Below are 22,249 nucleotides of genomic sequence, written 5' to 3'. Positions count from 1 at the left end.
TCTGTGGTGGGAGGGAGGGGCTCTGTCACAGGGGGATCTTTTTGAATGTGCAGGTTTGAGGCTTATGTGGATGTGGGTCACACGGATGTCCCTGCATTATGATGTGTGTGTGTGTGTGTGTGATGCTTGAATGCCCTGTCCCCTTGGTGAATGTGCTGATTAGATGACACTGAGGTCAAGACACGAGAATCTGGGCCTGTTTTCTGTGCACGGAGAGGAGCTTTGGTGGTGCAGTGGGCTGCTAACCATGGTCAGCAGTTCAAAACCACCAGCTACTCCAAGGGAGAAAGATGAGGCTTTCTTCTCTCTTAAGAAGTTAGTCTCCAAAGCCCCAGGGGACAGTTGTACCCTGCCCTGTAGGGTCACCATGAGTTGGAAATGACTTGGCAGTGAGTTTGGTCAGTGCCCACTGGGACCTCTTAGTGCCTGATTCCTGAAAGGGTGAGGCAGGTGACCCATGGGTGTCCCTGCAGTGTGTGCCGGTGAAGTTGGGTCCTTTTCTATACCTGTGTCTCCCTAGATCCAGTGTGTAAGCCTGCCTTGACCTGTGTGAGTCTGTGACACTGATGTTGGGAACGCACCACCAGGCACCGTGTAGCAGTCCAAGGCGACTCCCAGCTGTGCCCAGTTGGCATTAACCAACCCCTCTGGAGGCCTGGTATGCAAATGAGCTCATCTGCATCGTCCCTCTGCCTGGACTGCCCACCATGCTCCTGGTAAAATGCACTGCGCTTGCACCTAAGGAGCCCTTGATGTGTAACGGGCCACGCACTGAGTTGCTAAGCACAGGAAGGTCAGCGGTTTGAACCCGCCGTCAGCTCCACAGGAGAAAGATGAGGCTCTCTGTTTTCATAAAGAACTATCGTCTTGGAAACCCGAAGGGGCAGCCCTACTCTGTGCTCTAAGGCCAAGCTGAGCCTTCCACATAGTTGAGCTACATAGCGCTCCTCAGTTGCCTGGAGTGGGCAGACCCAGTTGAGTTAGACAAGAGAAGTATTTGCAAATCATTTCTAGTCCGATTTCACTTACGGACACTTAGCACACATGGTGATTAACAAGTAGTTATGCAAAGTAGTGCCTGCCAGGCTGATTGAATAAAGGCACATCCCCACCAATTAAGGAAACTATTTCTCAGTGCTTGGACTAAGGAGCTGTGGCAGCATAATAGGTTACTGAGGTCACTAACCACACTGCCGGTGGTTCAAACCCACCAGCCACTCCCCAGGAGAAACAGGAGGCTGTCTGCTCCATCAAAATGTACAGCCCCAGAATCCCTCGGGGTCAGTTGTACTCTGCCCTGTGAGGCTGCTGCAATGCAGTGAACGACGTAATACGGCTCTTCTAGCCATAGGTTTTACTTCCACCCAACCACCTTTGCTTTCCTGATAGGTCTGGATAGGAAGGTGGAGGGAACATACTGATGGGATCAGAGAATCCAGCTGTGAGGGATTGTTACGGGGTTGAGTGTGAGGGCCTTTCTGCTGGGTATAAAACAAACCATCTCAGAAACAGCAAGGTCAACTCTCACTATGGGCAAAAGAGAAGGGCGAGGAGTGGAGCACATCCTTTGGACCTTGTCCTTTGGTCCCCCACGACCCCCCTGGACCCTCGGTCCAGGAGACAGCCTCCACAGCAGAGGAGCAGCAGCAGCAGCAGTACCGGGAACCAGAGCACGAGACAGAGCCATGAACTTGGCAATCCACAGTCAAGTAAAGCTGAGCCCTTTGGGGTAGGAAGCTGGCTTGTGGGGTGAGCTGCCTCTGGGCACTTCATTGGGGGAGCTGGGTGCCTTTTGGGTTGAGGCTTCCAGTGCAGTGACATGTTCTTGGGTAGCCCTGAAAGGGCTTTGTAAAATTGCCCGGTAGGGACAGATCATAGGCCAAGAGATTGAGGACCAGAGAGAGACCTGCCTGGGGGCATGGGAAGGGACCTTCCTCACCTGATCTGTGATCTGTTAAATTTCCCTAGTAAGCCCCATAATCAGCAGCCTGGTCTGTGACGGTCTGTATGGCCATGACAATGCATTACAGAAGCCACCTGAAAACAAGAGTGTCATGGGAGGGAGGGAGAGTTGGGGTCAAAATGAGTAAGCAAGGTTAGAGGGTGGGGGCAGATAGATCTGAGCTGCTTGTTGTCCCATGCCATCAAATGGGTTCCAACACGTAGCCGCTGTGCCCCGCAGAACAAAACACTGCTGGGTGCTGTACTGTCCTCACAGTCGTTCCAGTGCTTGAACTCATGGTCCTCTCATTTACCAAGCATGATGTCCTCCAGACACTGGTCTTTCCATGGCGGGCGTGGCTGGGGGGGTGTCACCCATACCGAAGGGGGCAATCCTTGGTCTTCATCAGCGAGTGCCTGAAGTCCTCTTCGCTTTGAGCCAACAAAGTTGTGTCATCTGCACATCCCAGGTTGTCCATTAAGCCTTCCTCCAATCTTGGTGGCACGGTCTTCTGCATATAATCCAGCTTCGATGGTGATCCGCATGACACACAGATTGAGTAAGTATGGGGAGAGAAGATACCCGGACGCCCAACTTCCCTGATGTTAAACCGTGCCGTGTTCCCATGTTCTGTTCACACAATGGCCTCGCTGTCTGACCTGAGCTTCAGAGAAATAGGTTTGGGGCAGCTGATCTTAGTGAGGGTGATGTTTCTTTCCCTTTGTGTGGCTATCACACATCCCCCAGCGTCCTCTCTCATTACCATGACAATGAGGATGGGATTTGTTACAAAGTAACTCATGGCACCATGGGGGGTTGGGAAAGAGCACAGGAATCTAAACACTTGATTTGTAGACTTCAGTTATCGTTGCCTGTGATGACTAGATGATATGCTGCAGCTGAGAGGAGAGAGCTGTTTCTGGAGTGGCCGGGGCAGACCTTTGATTGGTTAGCCCGATGATTGATTCCGTTGGGGGGGGAGAGACCTTACTGGCCCCACCTGCCAGCGGGCCATAGAGACATAAATGGACACGATCCAGGGATAGAAAAGGGAAGATTAAAGGTGAGTCTTTTTTTTAAAGGGGTAAGAGTTATATGTTTATCAAATTGAACAATGTGTTTCTCCTACCTGGTGGGGTGAAATCCACCTCCGCACGTGATGCTCATGATCACAGAAAGCTTGTAAGCTCGCCTTCAGCCTGTACTGGTGGAGATGCTAAAAAGGGGAGTTAGGAATTACCCAGAAGGAACAGGTTGTGTTGAAAGCCGGAAGCCTATGTAGAATGGGGAGAAGAAGAAGGGCTTAGGACCTAACTGAGGTGGAAACCAGAGTCCCACTCAGAACTGCTCAGAGAACTGGAGGTTTACATTTGAGAGGAGAGCTGCGAGGGGAAATATGAACAACAGAAGAGGGGATTCTGGGCTTGGGGCAAGCCGCTTGCCATTGGATGCATCAAGGCAGGAAATGCCCATCAGAGAAATCCCCCTGTTAGGGCTGATGGAGCCAGCAAGCAGACAGCCTGATAGGCGTGCTTGGTAACCACCTGGTTCTTTTGGTTGAAGGGAAGTGGGAGAGGCAACAAGGAAGAAGGGTTCAGTTCAGACATCTGTCCTTGGGACCTGTTAAGCTGGCCCACAGAGGCTCACGCTGAGAGTAGGAAGGCTGGTCAGTTTGAAGTTAGGGAGTTACGTGACCCCTGAGCCTATGGCACGACCTAGCACGGTGTGTGTGTGTGTGTGTGTGTGTGTGTGTGTGTGTGTGTGTGTGTGTGTGTGTGTGTGTGTGTTAGGGCTGAAAGTGTGAAGGGGTCAGCGGTTCTATGTGCAGGGAGGTGTGTGTGGACTTCCAAGCATGCAGCTGGTACCTCACTGACCTAGTGTGGATCAGCTAAGACAGTAGTCTGAACCTGTGGGTTGAGACTCCTTTGGGTCGACCGACCCTTTTACAGGGGTCACCTGACTCATAACAGTAGGGAAATGGCAGTGATGAAGTAGCAACGAAAAATAATTTTATGGTTGGGGGGTAGTCACCATAATGTGAGGAACTTTATTAAGGGGTCACAGTATTAGGAAGATTGAGAACCACTGAGCTGAGAGCTGAGATCACCAAACGTGACCACATGGAGAAGGATGTTTGATACCGGAGCTGGCATGAAGTGCTGAAATTGATGGCTTTGTCTGGATTGGGCTTTGCTTATGGATGCTGATGGCCCAAGTTTCACCTAGAAATGAAGCTTCTGTTAGATGTCTTGGGTGGGAAATGCCTCGGTCCTTGGCTTTGCAAGAGAAAGAAATTCACACCGAAGCCTGGTGTGTGACCCAAGTAGGTTTTTATGAAGCACAGAAGTTTCAGGTTTTACAGTCACTGAACACGGGACCGCACCCGTACCCCCCTCCCCCCCAACGTGGCAACCTGAGGGGAGAGAAAGAGACCACAGCACAGCTGAGTTGGCAGAGGGGTAGGGGAGAGGGTGGTCTCCTGGTTCTCGCCTTTTTGGGTCTTTTCAGCTGGGAGGCGTGGGCAACCATACTGGTTGGTCCCATTGGCTGAATTAAGTCCACCTGGCCCAGTTTGAGACTCACCCAATTGTACCCCCTTCCTGGCTCCAGGGTCTGAATTTGTGCATGCCTTTTAACCTTTATCAGCTTCCAACTTCCTGTAGGGAGTGGAGCCCCCAGGCATGGAGAGGAACAACCTTCTCTCTTGCTACCTAACAATTCTTCACTTTGAGAAGCATTCTTTCCTCCTTAGAGTACTGGGTTGATAGGGATGGACCACTTAGAAACGGGATGTCTAGAATGGGGAGTCACATATGAAAAGAGTAAGGGCAGAGGAGCCAAGAGGTGGCCTACAATGCATTGAATTATTTAATATGACTTTTCTATCCATAGTCTTTTTTTCCCTCTGAGATTGTAATTTTTAAAAAATCATTTTATTGGGGGCTCATACAACTCTTACCACAAAATCCATACATACATCAATTGTAGAAAGCACATTTGTACCTTTTGTTACCCTCATCATTCTCAAAATGTTTGCTCTCCACGTAAGTCCCTGGCATTAGCTCCTCATTTTTTCTCCCTCCCTCCCCACTCCCCCTTCCCTCATGAGCCCTTGATAATTTATAAATTATTATTTTGGCATATCTTACATTTTCTGATGTCTCCCCTCACCCACTTTCTGTTGTCTGTTCCCCAGGGAGGAGGTTATATGTAGATTCTTATCATTGGTTCGCCCTCTCTACCCCACCCTCCCTCCTTCCTCCTGGTATGACCACTCTCTCCACTGGTCCTGAAGGGATCATCTGTCCTGGATTCTCTGTGTTTCTAGTTCCTATCTGTACCAGTGTACATCCTCTGGTCTAGCCAGACTTGTAAGGTAGAATTGGGATCATAATAGCGGGCTGGGAGGAAGCATTTAGGAACTAGAGGAAAGTTGTGTGTTTCATTGTTGCTACACTGCACCCTGACTGGCTCGTCTCCTCCCTGTGACTCTTCAGTAAGGGGATGTCCAGTTGCCTACAGCTGGGTTTTTGGTCCCCACTCTGCACTCCCCCTCATTCACAATGACATGATTTTTTGTTCTTTGATGCCTGATACCTGATTTGGATACCTCCTGATCACACAGGCTAGTGTGCTTCTTCCATGCGGGTTTTGTTGCTTCGGAGTTAGATAGCTGCTTGTTTACCTTCAAGCCTTTAAGACCCCAGATGCTATATCTTTTGATAGCTGGGCAGCATCAGCTTTTTTCACCACATTTGCTTATGTACCCATTTGTCTTCAGTGAACGCCATATCCTTTCTTATTTCACTTTTTACAGTAACTGTGTGTTAGAATCGATCCAATGGCAGTGTGGCAGTTACATAATCTGTCAAGTTAAGGGCAGGGTGGAGTCTAGCCTGTCAATCATGCCTCTGTGTGCGCATGCACACAGGATTCTGAGAACTCCTGTCTTCCTCCCTGGAGGTGGGACATACTATCTGGTAGGCATTCCCGTTGACAATCCACATGGTGACACACTGATGGAGCGTGAGGAGCCACGTGGTGACCCATGCCAATGCCGAGGTGCTTCCATCGCCACTGGATCTACAAGACTCTCCACCCACTGGCCTGTGATCTTCCTGCATTCAGCATCATTACATGGCTGCATGAGTCTAAATAGGAATTTATGGACTAGTATTGGACATATGGGCTAATGTCAGATTTATGGACTTGATCTGGACTGGGCTGTTTTTAAACACACAATTGCTCTTGGACATAAAATTCTTTCTTATACACATATGCATGTCTCTGGATTTGTTGCTCTCGTCCAGCCGGACTAGCACAGAGAGCTGGAGTTCATTTTATTCTCGGACTAAGGAGCCCTGATGGCACTATTAGGTAATATTGGACTGCAAATTGCATGGTCAGTAGTCTGAATCAGCCATCTCCTCCATGGCTGTAAAGATGCAGTTTCTGTAACCTGATGTCGGGTTGCTGATTCGGAATTGACTTGAAGGACACGGTGTAAATTGTGCTGGAAGCCGGTGGAGAAAGAAGTAGCAATTTGTTTGGTAAAGATAACACTAAACTCCCTGACATTTGTTCTGTAAACCTTCACCCAATTCTCTCTCTTTCTCTCTCACACACACACTCTCTCAAAATAACAGCCCTCCTATTCAGTGGATCCTGACTCACAGTGACCCTAAGGACAGAATATCACCCACCCTCACATTCCTCCAAGGTTGTGCATCTTTATGGATGCTTTCTCCTGTGGCTGGTGAGTTGGAGCTGCTGCCCTTTGGGTGCGTAGCAAGCACTTAACGACTGCGCCATGGGTGCGTCGGAATCCCGTGGGGCATTCTACCCAGTTTGAGTGCTGACTGTCGCGAGAGGACCCCAGGACCCTGTGCTTGGTTTTGGATCTGGGCTTTGATTCTTGGCCTAGGAGGAGGCAGAGCTTCTCATGAAAAGGTTCATTGAACTACCCCTACGGGGTCTGGCGGTGGGCTTTGAAGGAGGGGGGCGGGGTTGCCCTTGTAAACAGGTCATTTGCATGCCCCGCCCACGTTCGTTTGCAGCACGCACCCTCGGCGGGCTGGAGCCCTTCCTCCCAGCGCCACGCCCCGCGGGCCTCACGGGGAGGCACGCGGAATGCAAATGAGCCTCGTTTCAGGCGGCCCGGCCCCTTTCTGGGGCGGGCGGGGGCGCGCGGGAGTCCTCGCCCGCCCCACGTGGCTCGCGCGTGCGCACCTGCCTCCGGCGGTCACGTGCCGGGCCGGGCGCGGCGGGGGCGGGGGCGGGGCGCGGCGGGGGCGGGGGCGGGGCATGGCGCGCGGTGCGGCGGCGCTGGGCGGCTGGCACGAACGGCGGAGCCGGGGCCGGAGGAAAACGCGGGGTGAGCCGAATGCGGAGAGGAAGGGCCGCGGGGGAGGGCAGGGCCGCTTCGGCCCGAGCCCTGGGGTGCGGGGCTCCGGCCCCGGCACTTCGCGGGGGAGCCTGGCGACCCCCGGGGAGGTGAGAGTGGGGGTGGGGCGGGGAGCAGGCCAGCGAGCGCCCCGGACGTTGGGTGCAGGCCGTTGCGTTGCGCGGGGGTTGGGGTGGGAGCGGGAACCCGAGCCGGCCGCGGGCGACAGGCGGGCCTGAGCGGTCCCTCGGTCCGGCCTTCCGGCCCCTGCTCTGTCCCCCTGGGCCCCGAGGCCGGTGGGCCCCCGCGGAGTTGTGAGGGGGCCGCCCCCTCTCCGCGTCCTGTCTCCGGGCGCGCGAGCGCCCCCGCCCCCCTTGCCTCTGATGCCGTGTACCCTTCTCCCGAGGCCCCTTTCCGTTGGTCCGTCTGTCTCAGGACCTCCCTTCCGTCTGGGTGTATGTCTGCCCCAACTGGCTTCCTCCCATTGGCCTCGGGTCGACCCCTCCACCCCGCTCCGTCTGGCAGCGCAAGGCCCAGCCCCCCAGCTTCCCTCCGGTCTGTTTTTCTGTCTCTGGGCCCCCCGATCCCCTTTGTCTGTAGACACCCCCCCATTTCCTCGATCCCTCTTTAGACCCCCTTCCTTCTGTTCCTCTCTGGACCCCCGCTCCAGGTGGGTCCTTCCTGCCTGCTTCCAGCGACTTCCGCTTCCCAACTCCTCGCTGTTCCTCAGGTCCTGTCTCTGCCCTGGCAGAAGGCTACGAGTTCTCTGTCCTCCGCCTTGGGGTCACCTAACCTGCCTCCCTCACCCCTCTTGCCTGTCAGTGATACCTGCCCCACTGTCCCCACCCCAGGCTCAGGGCCAGTCTGCCTTGGGGGCTCCCTCTACCCAAGTCCACCACCCTGGTTTGCTTCCTCTCTGCTGCCCTTCCAGTGCCCCCCGCCCCCTTTCAGCAGCCCCCTTCACATCCCCCTTTCTCTCTTCCTCCAGCCACGGTGACTGGTCACCTCCCAGGCCTCTAGGGACTGCAGAGGACCCAGGGACCAGCTAGCACCTTCTGCCCCAGCCTCCTGCCTGTCTTGCCGCATCCTGCCCCACACCAGGCCCCGCTGCCCCCCGCCGCATCAGTGGAGCAGGTGGTGGAGGAGGGTGGCAACATGGGCCTGGGCCGTGCCCTCCATGCCCTGGGGATGAAGACGCTGCTGCCATGGACAGCCCGTGCCAGCCTCAGCCCCTGAGTCAGGCTCACCCACCGTTGCCAGGGTCTGTGTCGGAGCCCTCCGAGGCTGGCCGGGCCAGGATGGGGGTGGAGAGCTACCTGCCCTGTCCCCTGCTGCCCTCCTACCACTGCCCGGAAGCGCCCGGTGAGGCCTCAGCGGGCAACGGGACCTCCCGAGCTGCAGCTGCTGCCCCCACTACCAGCCCTCTGGGAGAGGGCTTCGGCGGTCACGATGGTGGTGAGCTGCGGGCGCTGCGGAGTGAAGGCGCCGCAGCCCTGGTCACCAAGGGGTGCCAGCGGCTGGCATCTCAGGGTGCCCGGCCTGAGGCCCCAAAGCGGAAATGGGCAGAGGATGGTGGGGATGCCCCTGCCCCCAGCAAGCGGCCCTGGGCCCGGCAGGAGCACCAGGAGGCAGCCGAGGAAGAGGAGGAGGAGGAGGAGGAGGAGGAGGAAGAAGGCAGCGGGGCCTGTGGCAGTGGCAGTGGGGAGGTGAGAGCCAGGCTGAAAGAGGAAGCGCTGCTGCCCACCACTCTGGAGCGCCTGGCCCTGGACTACATCGTGCCCTGCATGCGGTACTACGGCATCTGCGTCAAGGACAGCTTCCTGGGGGCGGCGCTCTGTGGCCGCGTGCTGGCCGAGGTGGAGACCCTGAAGCGGGACGGGCGCCTGTGTGACGGGCAGCTGGTGAGCCAGCGTGCCATCCCGCCGCGCAGCATCCGCGGGGACCAGATCACCTGGGTGGAAGGCCACGAGCCAGGCTGCCAGAGCATCGGGGCCCTCATGGCGCACGTGGACACGGTGATTCGGCACTGCGCAGGGCGGCTGGGGGGCTACGTCATCAATGGGCGCACCAAGGTGAGGCTGGGGGGGCTCTGCGCTGGGCACGTGGGGGCGACGTCGGGTTGGCAAGGGTTCAGAGCACTTGGTGGTTGGGAGCGGTGGCAAGACTGCCGCAGCGCTGTGTGCACCACCAGCCCTCAATTTCCACGTCTGGGAGCCTCTGGAGTCTGAACCTGATGTGTGGGTATGGGCCCAGGGTGGGGGGGGTCTGTGGCCTTCAATCAACCACACTTGATACGGACAGACACGTGTTTCTGTCCCCGTCTGCCCACTTGGCTTGTCTGTGTCCCGACCTTCCTCCTTTCCTTCCCCTGCCCTTCCCTCCTCCGTCCAGCCTGCCTGCTGGCCTGTGCAAAGCCCACCCTGTCCCTTTGCCTGTCTGCAGTTGGGCCAGGCATTCCTCTGTTCCCTGTCCCTGGGTGGCAGGGCCTGCAGCAGTGGTGTGTGTGCTGGCTCCCAAGGGAGGCTGCCCTCCGCGCCAGAGCTGGGGACCATATGCCTCTTGGGGGTGGCCCCGGGCAGGCCCCATCTCTTCTCCCCCTGTCCCAGGTTTGCCTTGTCCCTCCGTCTTTCTCCGTCCTTCTTGTCTGTTGTGTTTGCTCTCTTGACCCTTGGCCCCTCCGTGTCTTTGCTGCTGGCTCCCGTTTCCTTTGCTGGGCTTTGGACTTGCAGCTCTCGCTCTGTTGGGGGAAACCCAGGCCCTGGGAGAATCTGCCAGGGACCACAGACGCCCCTCGCAAGAGAATGCCTCACCCCTAGTGAAGTTGCCAGGCAGTTGCCAGGGCCTGCTGTTTGGCGCCAGCTGGGACCGAGAGCCCCGCAGCAGGAGGGGGGCTATCTGCCCTGCTGATGTGGTCATGCCCCCTGGAAGGGTGGGCTCCAGCTTGGCACTGTTGGGAAGGGCCTCATGGGCAAGCCCACTGCTGTGCCCGCGCAACCAGGTCTGGCTGATGTCCCCTCCCTCTGCATCGGTCCCATCTCGGGTTCTGCTTCTGTTCAGGCCAGCGCTGGCTCTCCCTGGGTGAGGCCTGTTTCCTCCCCATCCCAGCTGGAATGTGCGTCCTACTTCCACCCCCCCCCACCCCGTTATTTGATAGCTGGAGAGAGAGCCTGCCCCTCTCTGGGCCAGGCTCCTGGCAGGCGGGGACCTCAGCACCTTCCCTCTGTGGGCGAGAGGTCGGGGGAGGCGAGGTGAGGTGAGAGCTGGCAGGGAGTGCTCACAGGAAGAGGGGCGGGGCTCCTCCCCTGGGTACCTGGGGCTCCCATTTGACCCATGGTGGGGGACAAGGCCCTGCTTAGGATGGAGAGTCCTAGGATATTTTAGCCCTGCCTCTGCCGCCTCTGCTGCCAGGAGGTAAGAAGGGGCTGAGCGGGGTGGAGGAGTGGGACCAGCCCTGGGCCCGGAGTTATCTGGGACTGGCCCCCTTGATGCAACCTCTCCAGACACCAGGTGGTCAAAGGGCTGTGTCTGGACTCCTGTCCTTGGCTCTGAAATAAGTCTCTAGGGGTGTTGAGGTGGGTGGTAGCTGTCGGTAGGGGTGGACCACGTGGGTCACTGGTGTGGGTGGGCCAGCGTCTACCTGCTTGTGGACCTTGCCAGCTGCCATCTCCCTGGCGCCTCTGCTCTGCTGGTGCCCTTCTGTTAGGGGCTGGGCTCCCCGGCATCCAGCAGTTCTGAAGGGGCCCCACCCCCAAGGACCTCAGCCTGGTCTCTCTCTGCCTGCCTGGGACTGGGGGCACTCCTGGCTTGTGGGCACTCAGGCTCGGTAGTTCTTGTTATTCTGTCCTGGAGCCAGCTGCCCCTTCCCTGAGAGCCAGATCAATGTGGCCTCTTGCTTTGAAGGGCTCAGATCCTCTCTTATCCGGAATAGGAAGTAGGCATGTCTCTGAGGCCTGAGGGTGTCCCCAGCCCCCTTCCCCCCAGGTGTGTGTATGTGGGCAGGTTTCTGCACCCTATTCCCTGTTCCATTCCCTGCGTATGTGGTGGTGGTGGGGGGGCCCACAGTGGGGGGAGCAGAACAGGGCAGGTATTGTCAGCAGACCCTGGGGAGAATGGGTGGTGGTGGTACTGGGGGCCTCCAATCAAGGCTTGACATGACAGTGCAGGGCTGGGTTGAGAAAATGCCCCACCCCAGTGGGGGAGGCTTCCGCTAATAATGCTAAGATGGCTAAGTAACCTTTGACCTGACCCCCCCCCAGGAGGGCAAGGGTAAGGGTGTTCTAGGCAGAGAGACTGGCAGGTGTGAGGTCCCCGAGCTGGGGGTGAGCATGACCTGCACAAAAGGCAGAGTAAGCGAGCAAGGGGCAGACGGTTGCTAGCGTTGGTGGTGCTCTGTCATTGGACCTTGAAGGCTGCTGCGAGGAGTGCAGTGTGCAAGTGTGCGGGCTCCCCTCCCTCCCTCCCTCCCCCAAATCCTGTCCAGGTACAGAATTGGCAGCATCTGGCCTTGGAATCCTGCCTGGAGGGCCTGTGACTCACCTATCCCAGATCCTAGGCCCTTCTGTCCCTGGCCATATCCCTTCCCGAGGGGAGACCATGGGCCAGCATAGACCTGGCTGCTGACAGCGACGGGTGAGAGGTGAGAGGTGGGAGGTGGCAAGGAAGAAGCTAGGCTACCTGTGCCCCTTCCTTGGCCATCTGAAGGCGCAGGCCATCGTAGGGCAAGTGGATTTCCCGCCACTCAGGCCTGGGGGGAAGCTGGGGGGCGGGGTCCACCTGACCAACGGCCCTTCGAAGCAGCACGTACCTGTTGGCCCATGGGATTCCGATTGTCCAGCCCTCCCTGGCTCCAGCCTTCCCTGGGTCCAAGGGAGGATCCAAGACCTGTCCGCCCGCCCGCCCGCCCCTGTGTGCCGCTTCCTCACCCAGCCCTCTTCAGCTTTGTGCCGTGCGGAGGCCTGTGCTCTTTTTGTTTTGTTTTGAAGGCATTTTAGTCCGTAGCCGCTGTCCTGGACATGGTCTTGTTAAAGCCCCGCAGCAACCTGAGGCGGGGTGTCAGCGCTGTGGGTGAGGAACTTGAGATAGGGACTTTCAGTCACTCTTGAGGCTGGCTCCCCGGTGTCGGGTCTGCAGGGGGTGTTAGGGGTGGGTCTGGGCTTTCTCTCCCACCCCAGACTGCTGCCTTTCCCCAAGGAAAGGGCCTGGGGCATGGCCTGCTTGGGGCAGGGCTGTGGGAGCTGTCCGGTAGAAAATGAGCCTCGTGGCTACGTGTGTGTGTTCACAGAAGCCAGGGGACGAGGGGCACTAGGGTAGTTCATGGGGGGGTGGGCCCCTGGCGTGTGGGGGTCGGGACCATGTGCTCAGAGGGGCTAACGCGACTGCTGTCGGACAGAGCCGGGGCTTATGATGAGCCCCTTTTTACAAGGGGGGCAGCTGAGCCCACTCGGGGGCAGGGACTGGACTGTGCCAGCGTCACTAAGCTGTTGCCTGTGCGTTTAGGACTGAATTTCAGGTCTTAGAGTGCCATTTAGACGAGGCAGGTCTTTAATTTTGTTCTCAGACTGGGCTGCACACTGGAATCGCACCAGAAGGCTTTCAAATGCTCAGGCCCCACCTCCGTGGCGGGTGGGTTGCGATAGTGTGTGTTATCCACCCCCCACCTTCCACCCCCGCCCCCGGAAGCTGCCCCAGTCCCAGTGTGGTTGGCAGCAGGTAGTGGAGGACCCGCAGTGGAGACTATAGCGACCTTGTAAGGCAAGGTCAGCGGTTCAAGTACACCAGCCGCTCTCCTGGGGAGAAAGACCACACTTTGGCCTCTCATCTCGGAAGGCCACGGGGCAGTTCGTCCATGCCAGGAGATGGGAGCTTGGGCAGGGCAGGGAGGCCCTCTCCGAGGCCACAAGAAGTGTGGAAGAGGCTTGTCTGTCTGCTTTCCCCAACCGTCCCTGCCTGAATCCTGTAACCCCAGCTCCCCCTCTTGTCTGCCAGGCCATGGTGGCGTGTTACCCAGGCAACGGGCTGGGGTACGTGAGGCACGTAGACAATCCCCACGGCGACGGGCGATGCATCACTTGCATCTATTACCTGAATCAGAACTGGGACGTCAAGGTAGGGCCCCGTCGGTTCACACCTCCAAGAGCCTAGGGTTCTCTTGGTCCCTGTCGTTCTACCTGGGCAGTGCCATCTGCTGGCCCTTCCTGGGAATGGCCGCTCCTCCTCCCCTCCGGTGGACTGTGGGGTGAGAACTCTTCCCCCCCCCCCAGGAAATGGTGCCGGCTGTCCAGCCCCGCCCCGCCTTGTCGTGAACACTTCCCCTATTTCCTGTCTTCATTGAGTAGCTTCCTGTCCATCTCCATGGTGATGCAGACTCGGGCTGTCACTCAGGCCCAGCCTGGGTGTTGGGAGGCAGCACATGCCCCCTGGTGGGCTCCTCTGGGCAGTGCAAGTCAGGGGCCCCAGCCCGGACCAGCGGACCCCACCTGAGCCCCGGGCCCGCCCCCAGGTGCACGGCGGCTTGCTTCAGATCTTCCCCGAGGGCCGGCCTGTGGTCGCCAACATCGAACCGCTATTCGACCGCCTGCTCATTTTCTGGTCTGATCGGCGGAACCCCCATGAGGTGAAGCCGGCCTATGCCACCAGGTAGGACCTACTTCCAGGTATTCCCGCGGTGCACGCTGAGTCTAGCCAGGAACTGGAAATGAGCGGGGAATAAGGTGTGTGCGTGGGGCTGCTAAGTGAGAACAGCTCGGTTCCGAGGGTGGGCGGTGGCTAGTGGATACTGGGACTGTCGTGAAGGGTCTCTCGCTGCCCCGGGGGCGTCTCTGGTCCGCAGGTACGCCATCACTGTCTGGTATTTTGATGCCAAGGAGCGGGCAGCAGCCAAAGACAAATACCAGCTAGGTACGTACATGTCCTCCTCCCTCACATTGCCCCTCTCTCTAAAACCCTGACCAACTGGCCTGGACAGCCCCTCTACCTGTGACCCCAGCAACCCCCGTTTCTCCATGCTCCTCTCCACCCCCCAGGTTTTTCCTGGCCTCCCCCAACCCCCTCTCTCGGTCTAATGACTCCTCTCCTGTCACCTCCAGCTTCAGGACAGAAGGGAGTCCAAGTGCCCGTGTCACAGCCAACCCCGCCCACTTAGTGACCAGCCCCCCCGAGCTGCATGGACAGACCAGAGAGCCATGCTGGGGACCGCGCCTTCCCCTCCACCACTGCTGCTGCCGCCGCCTTTGCCTCTGTCCTGGCTGGTGTGGGGACCAAGCAGGAGAGCCTCTGCTGCCCTGTGCTGGGCTTTGGGCCTGAGCTTGTGACCTGGGGGTCCCATCACCGGCGCTGGGGGTAGGCCTGTGCCCTGCCCTGGCGGTATGGAGCACCGGAATTGGGCAGTGCCACTTGCTGCCAGGATGCCAGATTTGGGGTGGGGTGGGGCGAGTCATGGCCTCTTGCTGGCAAAGGATTGTGGGGGGCTGGGGGTGTCTGTGCACCCCAACCCTCCCTCCCCTCCCTCCAGCCTGGAATGTGAAGTGACTCCCCCACCCCTTGGGCTATAGGGCATCTTTCCGAGGGGGCTACCGCTGCCTGGGCAGGGGAAGAGAGCCCCGAAGGAGCATGAGCGTGGAGATTCAGCCAAGAAAGAAATAAAAGTTTACCTCAGCTGCATCCACCTGACCCTCAGTCCCACCCAGCCAGCCAGCCAGCCAGCCATCGAGGCAAGGATCGCCTTCCACCTGCAGTTCCGAGCTTTTATTGAGCGATCCTTGGGCTGCGGGGGCAGCTTGGCGGTGGGGCCTGGCCTCAGCGGGCCTCCAGGCGGAGCTGGAAGGCCGGCGGCAAGTTACCCAGGCCTGTGTACCGCGGAGTGAGGTCCATGTGGTCAGTGCTCCCCACGGGGAGCAGGCTGAACTGCTGCAGGATGGCCGTGAGGAAGAGGAAGATTTCGGCGCGGGCCAGCCCCGCCCCCAGGCACATCCTCTTGCCTGAGAACACAGGGGCGCACTGAGCACCCAATGCTGCAGTGGCAGCCCCGGCCCCGCCCACTGCCCCCGCCCTGCCCGGGTCTGACCTGGACCAAAAGGCATGAAGGCGTCGTTGGCCCTGAACTCGCCCTGGTCGTCCAGGAAGTTGGTGGGGTTGAAGTAGTCCGGGTCCTTGAACTGGGTGGGGTCGCGGTGCGCAGACACCAGCAGGGGAATCACGAAGGTGTCCTGGGGGGCGGGGCATGTGTGAGAAGATGGATGGGGAATTGGCAAACTTGGGCGGCTCCTGCGGTCAAGGGTCTTTTGGGAGGCCTGTGGCCTTCACACTGCAGGCCGAGGCCTAGGCAGCTGTGCAGGAGGAGGTCTTGTGTCCTGCCCCCCAGCGCAGAGCCCCCATCCCCACTCCTGTATTGCCCCGCTCAGCAAGCACCTTAGGCAGGAAGTGGCCACGCAGGTAGGCGTCGCGGGTGAGGGCGCGCGGCAGGCCGAGCGGCAGCACGCTGATGAAGCGCTGGATCTCATGCAGGACGGCGTTGGTGTAGGGTAGCCGAGCGCGGTCCTCCTGCCTCGGGGCGCGCGCCCGACCTACCACGGTGTCCAGCTCCGCTTGCATCTTGGCTGGGACCGGCGGCAGAGGCTGTGAGCCAGGCGGGCGTGCCTGGGACCCCAGCCCCAGTCCCCCTCCCCCCCTTCACTGGCAGACCTGCCACCTCTGGGTACTTGAGCAGGATGAGAAGCCCGTAGCGCAGGGTGGTGCTGGTGGTCTCAGTGCCGCCGAAGAACAGGTTGTGTGTGGTCATCACCAACGTCTCCTCCTGGAAATGGCTGTCCGCCTGTGTTTCCTGCACGGGGTGAGGGGGAGATGGACGCACTGCCCCGGGCCAGGGCCCTGCAGACAGGCGGTCCAGGAGAGCTCAGGGGGCGGCAGGGATCCGCACCTTATCCATCTGGTCGAGGAAGCAGTCGATAAAATCGCGGGGCTCCCCAGGTTGCCGCGTCCGCCTGTGCCGCTGGACCTGTTCGGAGATGAAGACGCGCAGCTCTGCGAAGTTCCGGAAGATTCGATGGTGCGGGCCCGGGAGCCAGTCCAGGAGAGAGGGGAAAATGTTGTACATCTGGGGAGACAGGATCTCAATGAGGCTTCAGACAAGGCCAGGCAGCCTCCGTTTCCCCGTGGGGAGATTGGACCAAGACTTTAATGCGCTAGGTTCTTGTTTCGGGACCATTGAGTTGATTCCAACTGGGAGCAATAACGGAAGGAGACCGTGCTGCCTGGCCCCACACCCTCCTCAGAGTTGTCGGCACGCTGGAGTCTGCTGGTTGCAGACACGGGGTCAATCTGTCTTGTCCAGGGGCTTCTAGGTTCTAGAATGCATACATTTCAGACTCCGGGGCTGCCCTCTTCTAGGGATCCCATGTCTAAGCCTCCGGGGAGAGTTCAGAACAGCCCTTACCACCCACCTCGCCCCATCTGGAGCTCATGATGCGGAAGTTGTCACTGAAGAGGTCCAGGAGCCTCAAGAACTGGGGGTCCCCATAGCCATAGCGGTTCCCGAAGACCACCGAACAGATCACGTTAGATACAGCGTTATCCAGCAGCTGCCTCGGGTCGAATGGGACGCCTGGGGGAGAAGACAGGATGGGGTACGGGTGGGTTTACAATGCTTCCTCTGTGTCTCTCACCCCCCACCTTCCAATAGCTCTTGGCTTTACTGGCTAGGGTCCCTCAGCTTTCCCACTGGGGTCGGACCAAAAATCCAGGGGTAGAGTTGCCCTTGTGAGTTTCGGAGACGCACTATATGGGAGTGGAAAGCCCTGTCTCTCCGGTGGAACTAGCTGGTGGTATCAAACTGCCGACCTTCGAATCTTACAGCCCAGGATGTCACCCCTATGCCAACAGGGTCGCACCTTGGGTGGCTCGAAACTCCTCCAGCAGACTCGAGGCCTCCTCCACCACGCGCTCCTCGATGGTCTGCGTACCCAAGCCGAACTCCTTCAGGGCTCCCAGGGTGAAATTGCGCAGTGCCCGCCAACGCGGCCCATTGGAAAAGATGATGCCTGAACAGCGCAGAAAAGGGGGGTAGGGAGAGGAGCGCTAGTTGACCCCGCCCCAAGCCCCTTGGTGACACCAGCCAAGCTTCCTCCCCGAGCCTCCAACCTCGTGGTCCTGCCTTCTTCGCAATTCCTTTCCTGACCCCGAGGCTGCAATAGCCTCGGCTGCCCACAGTTGGACCCCTCTTTTGTGCATTGAGCGGCCCTACCCACACGTTGTCTCCGCCCCTGATCACAGCCCTCTGGCCCTTTCACCAGGGTCTTCTCTACCAGGGAGTGCGCGCTGATTCGGCCCTTAGTCCCTCAGCCCCCTTCCACCCGCGTTAGCCCAGCCCCTCCATCAGGCCAAGCCCCCACTCCGCATGGCCTCACCGTTGCCGCGCATGAAGCGTTCAAAGGCGGCCAAGGTCCCGCGGCCGGCGAAGGTGTCAGCCTGCAGCACCAGGGCGTCCCGCAGCGCCTCGTAGCCGCACAGCACCACCGCCGGGCGCGGCCCGAGCCACACGGTGAACACCGGGCCCCAGCGACGCGACAGCTGCGGGGAGGCGGCACTCAGAGGGTCCCCTTCTGCCTCCCTGCGCCCCTTCTCCCCGCCTCCAGGGACTCCAGAGGCCCACTCGGAGCCTGCGCCTCCATGAGCCTTCTTCCCACCCTAAAGGCCGGACCCCTGTTCTCAGTCCCCAAGCCCAAGAGTTTAGGCTGCCAGCCCCAGGGGGCCCTGAGAGCCGCGGGTCCAGCCTTCAGCTCCCTGCACTCTGCTTCTCTGGACCTAGAAGCCCAGGTCTTCAGTCTCCTATACATTCACACGATCGGTGCCTCAGTCTCCCTTTCTCTTGAACCGAGGGTCCAGATTCTCAGGAGCCCTGGTGGTGGTGTGGGTATACATTTGGGCTGCTAACCACGACGTCGGTAGTTCAAACCCACCTGCTGTTCCAAGGGAGAAAGAGAAAGCTTCTTATTGCTGTAAGAGTTAGAGCCTCAGAAACCCAGGGGGCGGGGGTAGTGCTACTCTGTTCTGTAGGCGCTCTTGGAGTCAGCATCAACTCTATAGCATTGTGTTTGGGATCTATTGAGTAAGCATTAGCAGTTAACCAAAAGATCTGCATTGTAAACCCACTTGTCACTCCACGGGAGAAACATGAGGCTGTCTGCTCCCTGCAGATCGACAGTTTCAAAAAACCCCAAACTCAAACGGGTGGCTCACTGCAACCCATGTGCGTTTCTGAGTCTGTAACTCTTCATGGGCTCTTTCTTCGGCGAAGAGGCTGGTGGTTTTGAACTGCCAACCTTGTGGTGAGCAGCCCAACGCAAAACCACTACACCACCAGGGCTCCTCAGAAGCCCTAGAGAGAAGGTCATTTGACCTATGGGCATTGAGGACACAGAAGTGGGCTTGGTGTGGGGTTTGACCCTCTTACCCTGGAACCTGCCTTCTCGCCTCAGGCCTCCTTCAGGCCTCACAAGTCCAAGTCTACCCCTGCCCCCCTCCCTGGCAAAATCCAGGAGTCCAGGCCCCCTCCCCATAGATGGAACTTGCTACCAGTCTCCTCCTCACTCAGGACTAGGTCCCCAGACCAGCGGCTCCCCTCCCCCAGCCCCTTTCTTTTTCTGCAGCCTTGTCCCCTGGGGTCTGAGCCCTGACCTCTGGCCTCATCCGGGGAATCCAGAATGGTCACGCCCGCCCGGCCTCCAGAGAACCCAGAATTCGGTTCCCCGATGCCCTGTTGACTACCTCCATCAGGGTATGGTCCAGGCGTCCTGATTGCAGCTGCAGCAAGTTCCCCAGTAAAGGGAGAGCCACGGGCCCGGGAGGCAGGGCCCCCGGAATCCTGGTGCCCCTCACACCCCTGGCCCACCACAGGAGCGCCAGCACCAGGAGTAGCAACAGCAGCGCCACAAGGCCACTGCCCATCATGCTGGTGATGCTGCCAGCCCTGGCCCTTCAGCTCTACTTTAGTCCCAGGGGGTCTTGGGTGGGGCAGGGGCGGGGACCAGTGTGGGAGGGGAGAGGTCTGTAGGCTCTCACTTGGTAGGTTCCCCAGCCTCATCTCACGCCCAGCCCCAGCCCTCCGGGGACACCTGTCTTTATCCTTTTGGCCTGCCTCAGCCTGCACGATGGGGCCATCTCGCTGCGCCAGCATTGTCAGGTGACAATGGGCAACAGGTGTACCTTTTTGAGCACCTTGGGGGCCATTCTGTGCACTCCTATATCCACTGGCCACCTCTGGGTCTGTGACCTCTAAATGCCATGGCCTGTGTCATGTTTCTGTTTCTAAACATATTCTACGCTCCCCTCCCCGCCCCTCCCCTCCCCCAACGTTCCCATCAGCCTGGCATGTCTGTGCTCAGTGCCTGTGATTCCAGGAGACTCACACCTGATCCCTGTTCACGTCCAGGCTTGCAGCCCTTAGAGGCCTGCGTGCTGTGCCTGTCTATGGAGGTGCCCCTGAGTCCCCTAGCCTCCTGGGCATGCCCTTCCGGTTGGCACTTACTTTCCTGCCTGTCCTGGGACACCTGGGTGCCTTCTTTCTTGTTAATTACCTCCGGGTCACTGCATGCTGACGTTTCTATGGCCAAGTCACCACCGATGTGCCCTGCCCATACTGCTGTGCAGCATCTGAGCCAGGTTCTGGAATGCTTACTTCATTGGGCCTGGGAGGACCCAGGCAGAAGCCGACCCAGGTGCTCATAGGCCAGGACTCGGGGAGAGGGTGGTTAAATCAGTCCTGAGGATAGACTGTTCAGGGTTGGGGCCCATCTTCCTCTGTGGGGGCTGCAGGAGTGGGGCACGAGCGCATCTGAACCAGCCTTGTACTGGGTGCCTGGCACAGGGCAGGGCCTAGGGAGGAGAAGGGGGGTCAGCTTGATCCTGGAAGTGTCTCTTGCTCTCTAAAATATAGGAAGGGGCTTCAAAAAGTTCTTGGAAAAATGGAAAGGAAAGCTAATGGAATTTCTCCACCAACTTAATGGACAAAACAAAACAAAACAACCCAACAGAACTCACTGCCATCGAGCCAGGTCTGAAGTACAGCAACCCCACAGGACAGGGTAGACCTGCCCTGTGGGGTTTTCAAGATGGTGAATTTTGGGGGGAGTAGAGAGCCTTCTTGTGCTCCGGAGGAGTGGGTGGTGGTTCCTAACAGATTACCTTGTGATTAGTAGTGTGGCAGTGACATAATCTCCTGTCAACTTGATCGAAGGGGTGGAGTCTAGCCTGTCAATCATGGCCAATGATGACTGTGTGGCCATGACCTTCTCCTGAGGATTCTGGGAACTCCTGTCTTCCTCCCTGGAGGCGGGACACCCTCTCTCTAGGCCTTCCTTTCCCTGCTGTTGAGATGCTTAGGGCTGGAGGAGCCACATGGAGACCTGTACCAGCGCTGAGATGCTTCCACCACCGTTGGATCCACAAGACCTCCCACCCACTGGCTTGTGATCTTCCTGCATTTGGCATCATTGAATGTGCTGTGTGGGTGTAAAGAGGAATTTATGGACTAGTATCAGACCTATGGGCTAATCTAGACTTATGGGCTTGATCTGGACTGGGCTGGGACGGTTTCTCAGTATCCGATTGCTCTTTTATATAAAGGTCTTTCGTAGACACAGAGGAGTGTCTCTGGATTTGTTTCTCGAGTCCGCCCGGACTCACACAGCATCTCAGCGTGTAACCCACAAAGCGCCAGGGCGGCCTCAGACATGCCGAAGCCCCTCTTGTTCATTTCACCTCTCAGTGTCATCCTTAAGCCCCGTCGCTGGGACTTCTGTCTCTGGCCATTTCCCTCTCTTCCCATCTGTTTTTCTTGGTGTCTCTTCCTTAGGCTCCGTGCTTTGGACACATTCTCCGGGAAAGAGGAAGGCCTTCGATAAAACTGATTGACCCCATGGCTGTGATGATGGGCTTCAGCCAAAGAACAATTGTGAGGATGGCACAGGGGTGGGTACCGTTCCATTCTAGGAGCTGGCGCCGACTCGCTGGCACTGAACGTCCCCGTCTTCGTTCATGTCCCCGTAGGCCTCTCCCGCTTCCCCATATCTCTGTGCATCCCTGCCAGCTTGGTCTCCCGCACGCTCTCTGTCTCTGCCTCTCTCCATCCGCAGTGCCATCTCCCCCTCTCTCTGTGTTGTTCTCCAAACCTGTCCCTCCCCGACTCTTCTTGCCCCTCAGCTTTTTTTTGCTGTCGTTCTGTCCAAGAACCTGGGGCCTCGCAGGCGTCAGAATGGACCTGACCACAGGGAGTTGTGTGGAGTTGCTCTGAGAGGTGCTGTCTCCACAGCCAGCAGGGATGTGATGGGTGCTCCGTCACCCAGCCCACTGTGTCAGCCTCTCTAGTGCCGCCTCTTGGTGAGGGTGTCTGGCTTTCAGGCCACCTCTTCATTGTTTCCCCTTAATTTTGCATCTCTTTGTCCCGCAGGAATGTCAGTTTTTCCAGGGCAGGGGTTGTGTCTCTCCCCTCAGCTCCTAAAACAGTGCTCAAGACCCAGAAATTAGTCTTTGCTGTGCAGTGTCTTCTGACTCTTGGCCGTCCCATGTGTATCGGACTAGAACTGTGTGCCAAAGATCTTTTTTTGGGTTATTCTTAAAAAATAAATCACATTATCGGGGGCTCTTACAGCTCTTCTGACCATCCATCCATCCAGTGTGTCAAGCACACTTGTACATATGTTACCATCATCATTTTGAAACATTTTCTTTCTACTTGAGCCCTTGGCCCTCTTTTTGCCCTCCCAACCCCCTCAAACCCAAAGGGGGTAAATTGCCAGGCCTTTCTTCCAAGGTGCCCCGGTGGGCTAGCACCACCAACCTTCCAGTGAAGCAGTCACATGCGGTGAACCACTCACTTGCCCAGAGACTGCTCAGCACACAGTAGGCGCTCATGAAATCCTTGTTGAGCGAAG

General features: G+C 58.1%; 2 protein-coding genes across 4 annotated transcripts; one reads left to right on the top strand and one right to left on the bottom strand.

Moving 5' to 3' along the window:
• Positions 1 to 7,221: 7,221 nt before the first annotated feature.
• EGLN2 (egl-9 family hypoxia inducible factor 2) lies at positions 7,222 to 14,984 on the top strand. Of its 3 annotated transcripts, none has more exons than XM_075536845.1 (6): positions 7,222 to 7,316; positions 8,314 to 9,397; positions 13,311 to 13,430; positions 13,825 to 13,961; positions 14,155 to 14,222; positions 14,411 to 14,984. In XM_075536845.1, the coding sequence occupies exons 2-6, from the start codon at positions 8,531 to 8,533 to the stop codon at positions 14,464 to 14,466; spliced, it is 1,248 nt and encodes a 415-aa protein (XP_075392960.1). In that variant the 5' UTR covers positions 7,222 to 7,316; positions 8,314 to 8,530; the 3' UTR covers positions 14,467 to 14,984. The 3 variants fall into 3 exon arrangements, with proteins under 3 accessions (XP_075392960.1, XP_075392962.1, XP_075392961.1); XM_075536846.1 differs by lacking the exon at positions 7,222 to 7,316 and adding an exon at positions 7,325 to 7,435; XM_075536847.1 differs by lacking the exon at positions 13,311 to 13,430.
• A 135-nt stretch (positions 14,985 to 15,119) lies between these two features.
• LOC142431940 (cytochrome P450 2F3-like) lies at positions 15,120 to 19,268 on the bottom strand. Its single transcript, XM_075536949.1, has 9 exons — positions 19,086 to 19,268; positions 17,726 to 17,888; positions 17,210 to 17,359; positions 16,763 to 16,923; positions 16,240 to 16,416; positions 16,005 to 16,143; positions 15,732 to 15,919; positions 15,388 to 15,529; positions 15,120 to 15,301 (listed from the first exon to the last, which is right to left on the bottom strand). Exons 1-9 carry the CDS (start codon positions 19,266 to 19,268, stop codon positions 15,120 to 15,122), a joined length of 1,485 nt encoding a protein of 494 aa, XP_075393064.1.
• Positions 19,269 to 22,249: the final 2,981 nt, after the last annotated feature.

The sequence above is a fragment of the Tenrec ecaudatus genome, chromosome 18 (assembly GCF_050624435.1).
Source record: "Tenrec ecaudatus isolate mTenEca1 chromosome 18, mTenEca1.hap1, whole genome shotgun sequence".
Classification (NCBI taxonomy): Eukaryota; Metazoa; Chordata; class Mammalia; order Afrosoricida; family Tenrecidae; genus Tenrec; species Tenrec ecaudatus.
This window is presented reverse-complemented; position numbering and strand designations above follow the sequence as displayed.

Bases quoted from the DNA above. Each gene is read 5' to 3' on its own strand.
- EGLN2 (XM_075536845.1), top strand. From the start codon at position 8,531: ATGGACAGCCCGTGCCAGCCTCAGCCCCTGAGTCAGGCTCACCCACCG. The intron at 13,431-13,824 runs GTAGGGCCCCGT...GCCCGCCCCCAG, and splicing joins ATCAGAACTGGGACGTCAAG to GTGCACGGCGGCTTGCTTCA. The intron at 13,962-14,154 runs GTAGGACCTACT...TCTGGTCCGCAG, and splicing joins AAGCCGGCCTATGCCACCAG to GTACGCCATCACTGTCTGGT.
- LOC142431940 (XM_075536949.1), bottom strand. From the start codon at position 19,268: ATGATGGGCAGTGGCCTTGTGGCGCTGCTGTTGCTACTCCTGGTGCTG. The intron at 17,360-17,725 runs GTGAGGCCATGC...TGCGCTGTTCAG, and splicing joins ACGCTTCATGCGCGGCAACG to GCATCATCTTTTCCAATGGG. The intron at 15,920-16,004 runs GTCTGCCAGTGA...CGCCGGTCCCAG, and splicing joins CAAGTACCCAGAGGTGGCAG to CCAAGATGCAAGCGGAGCTG.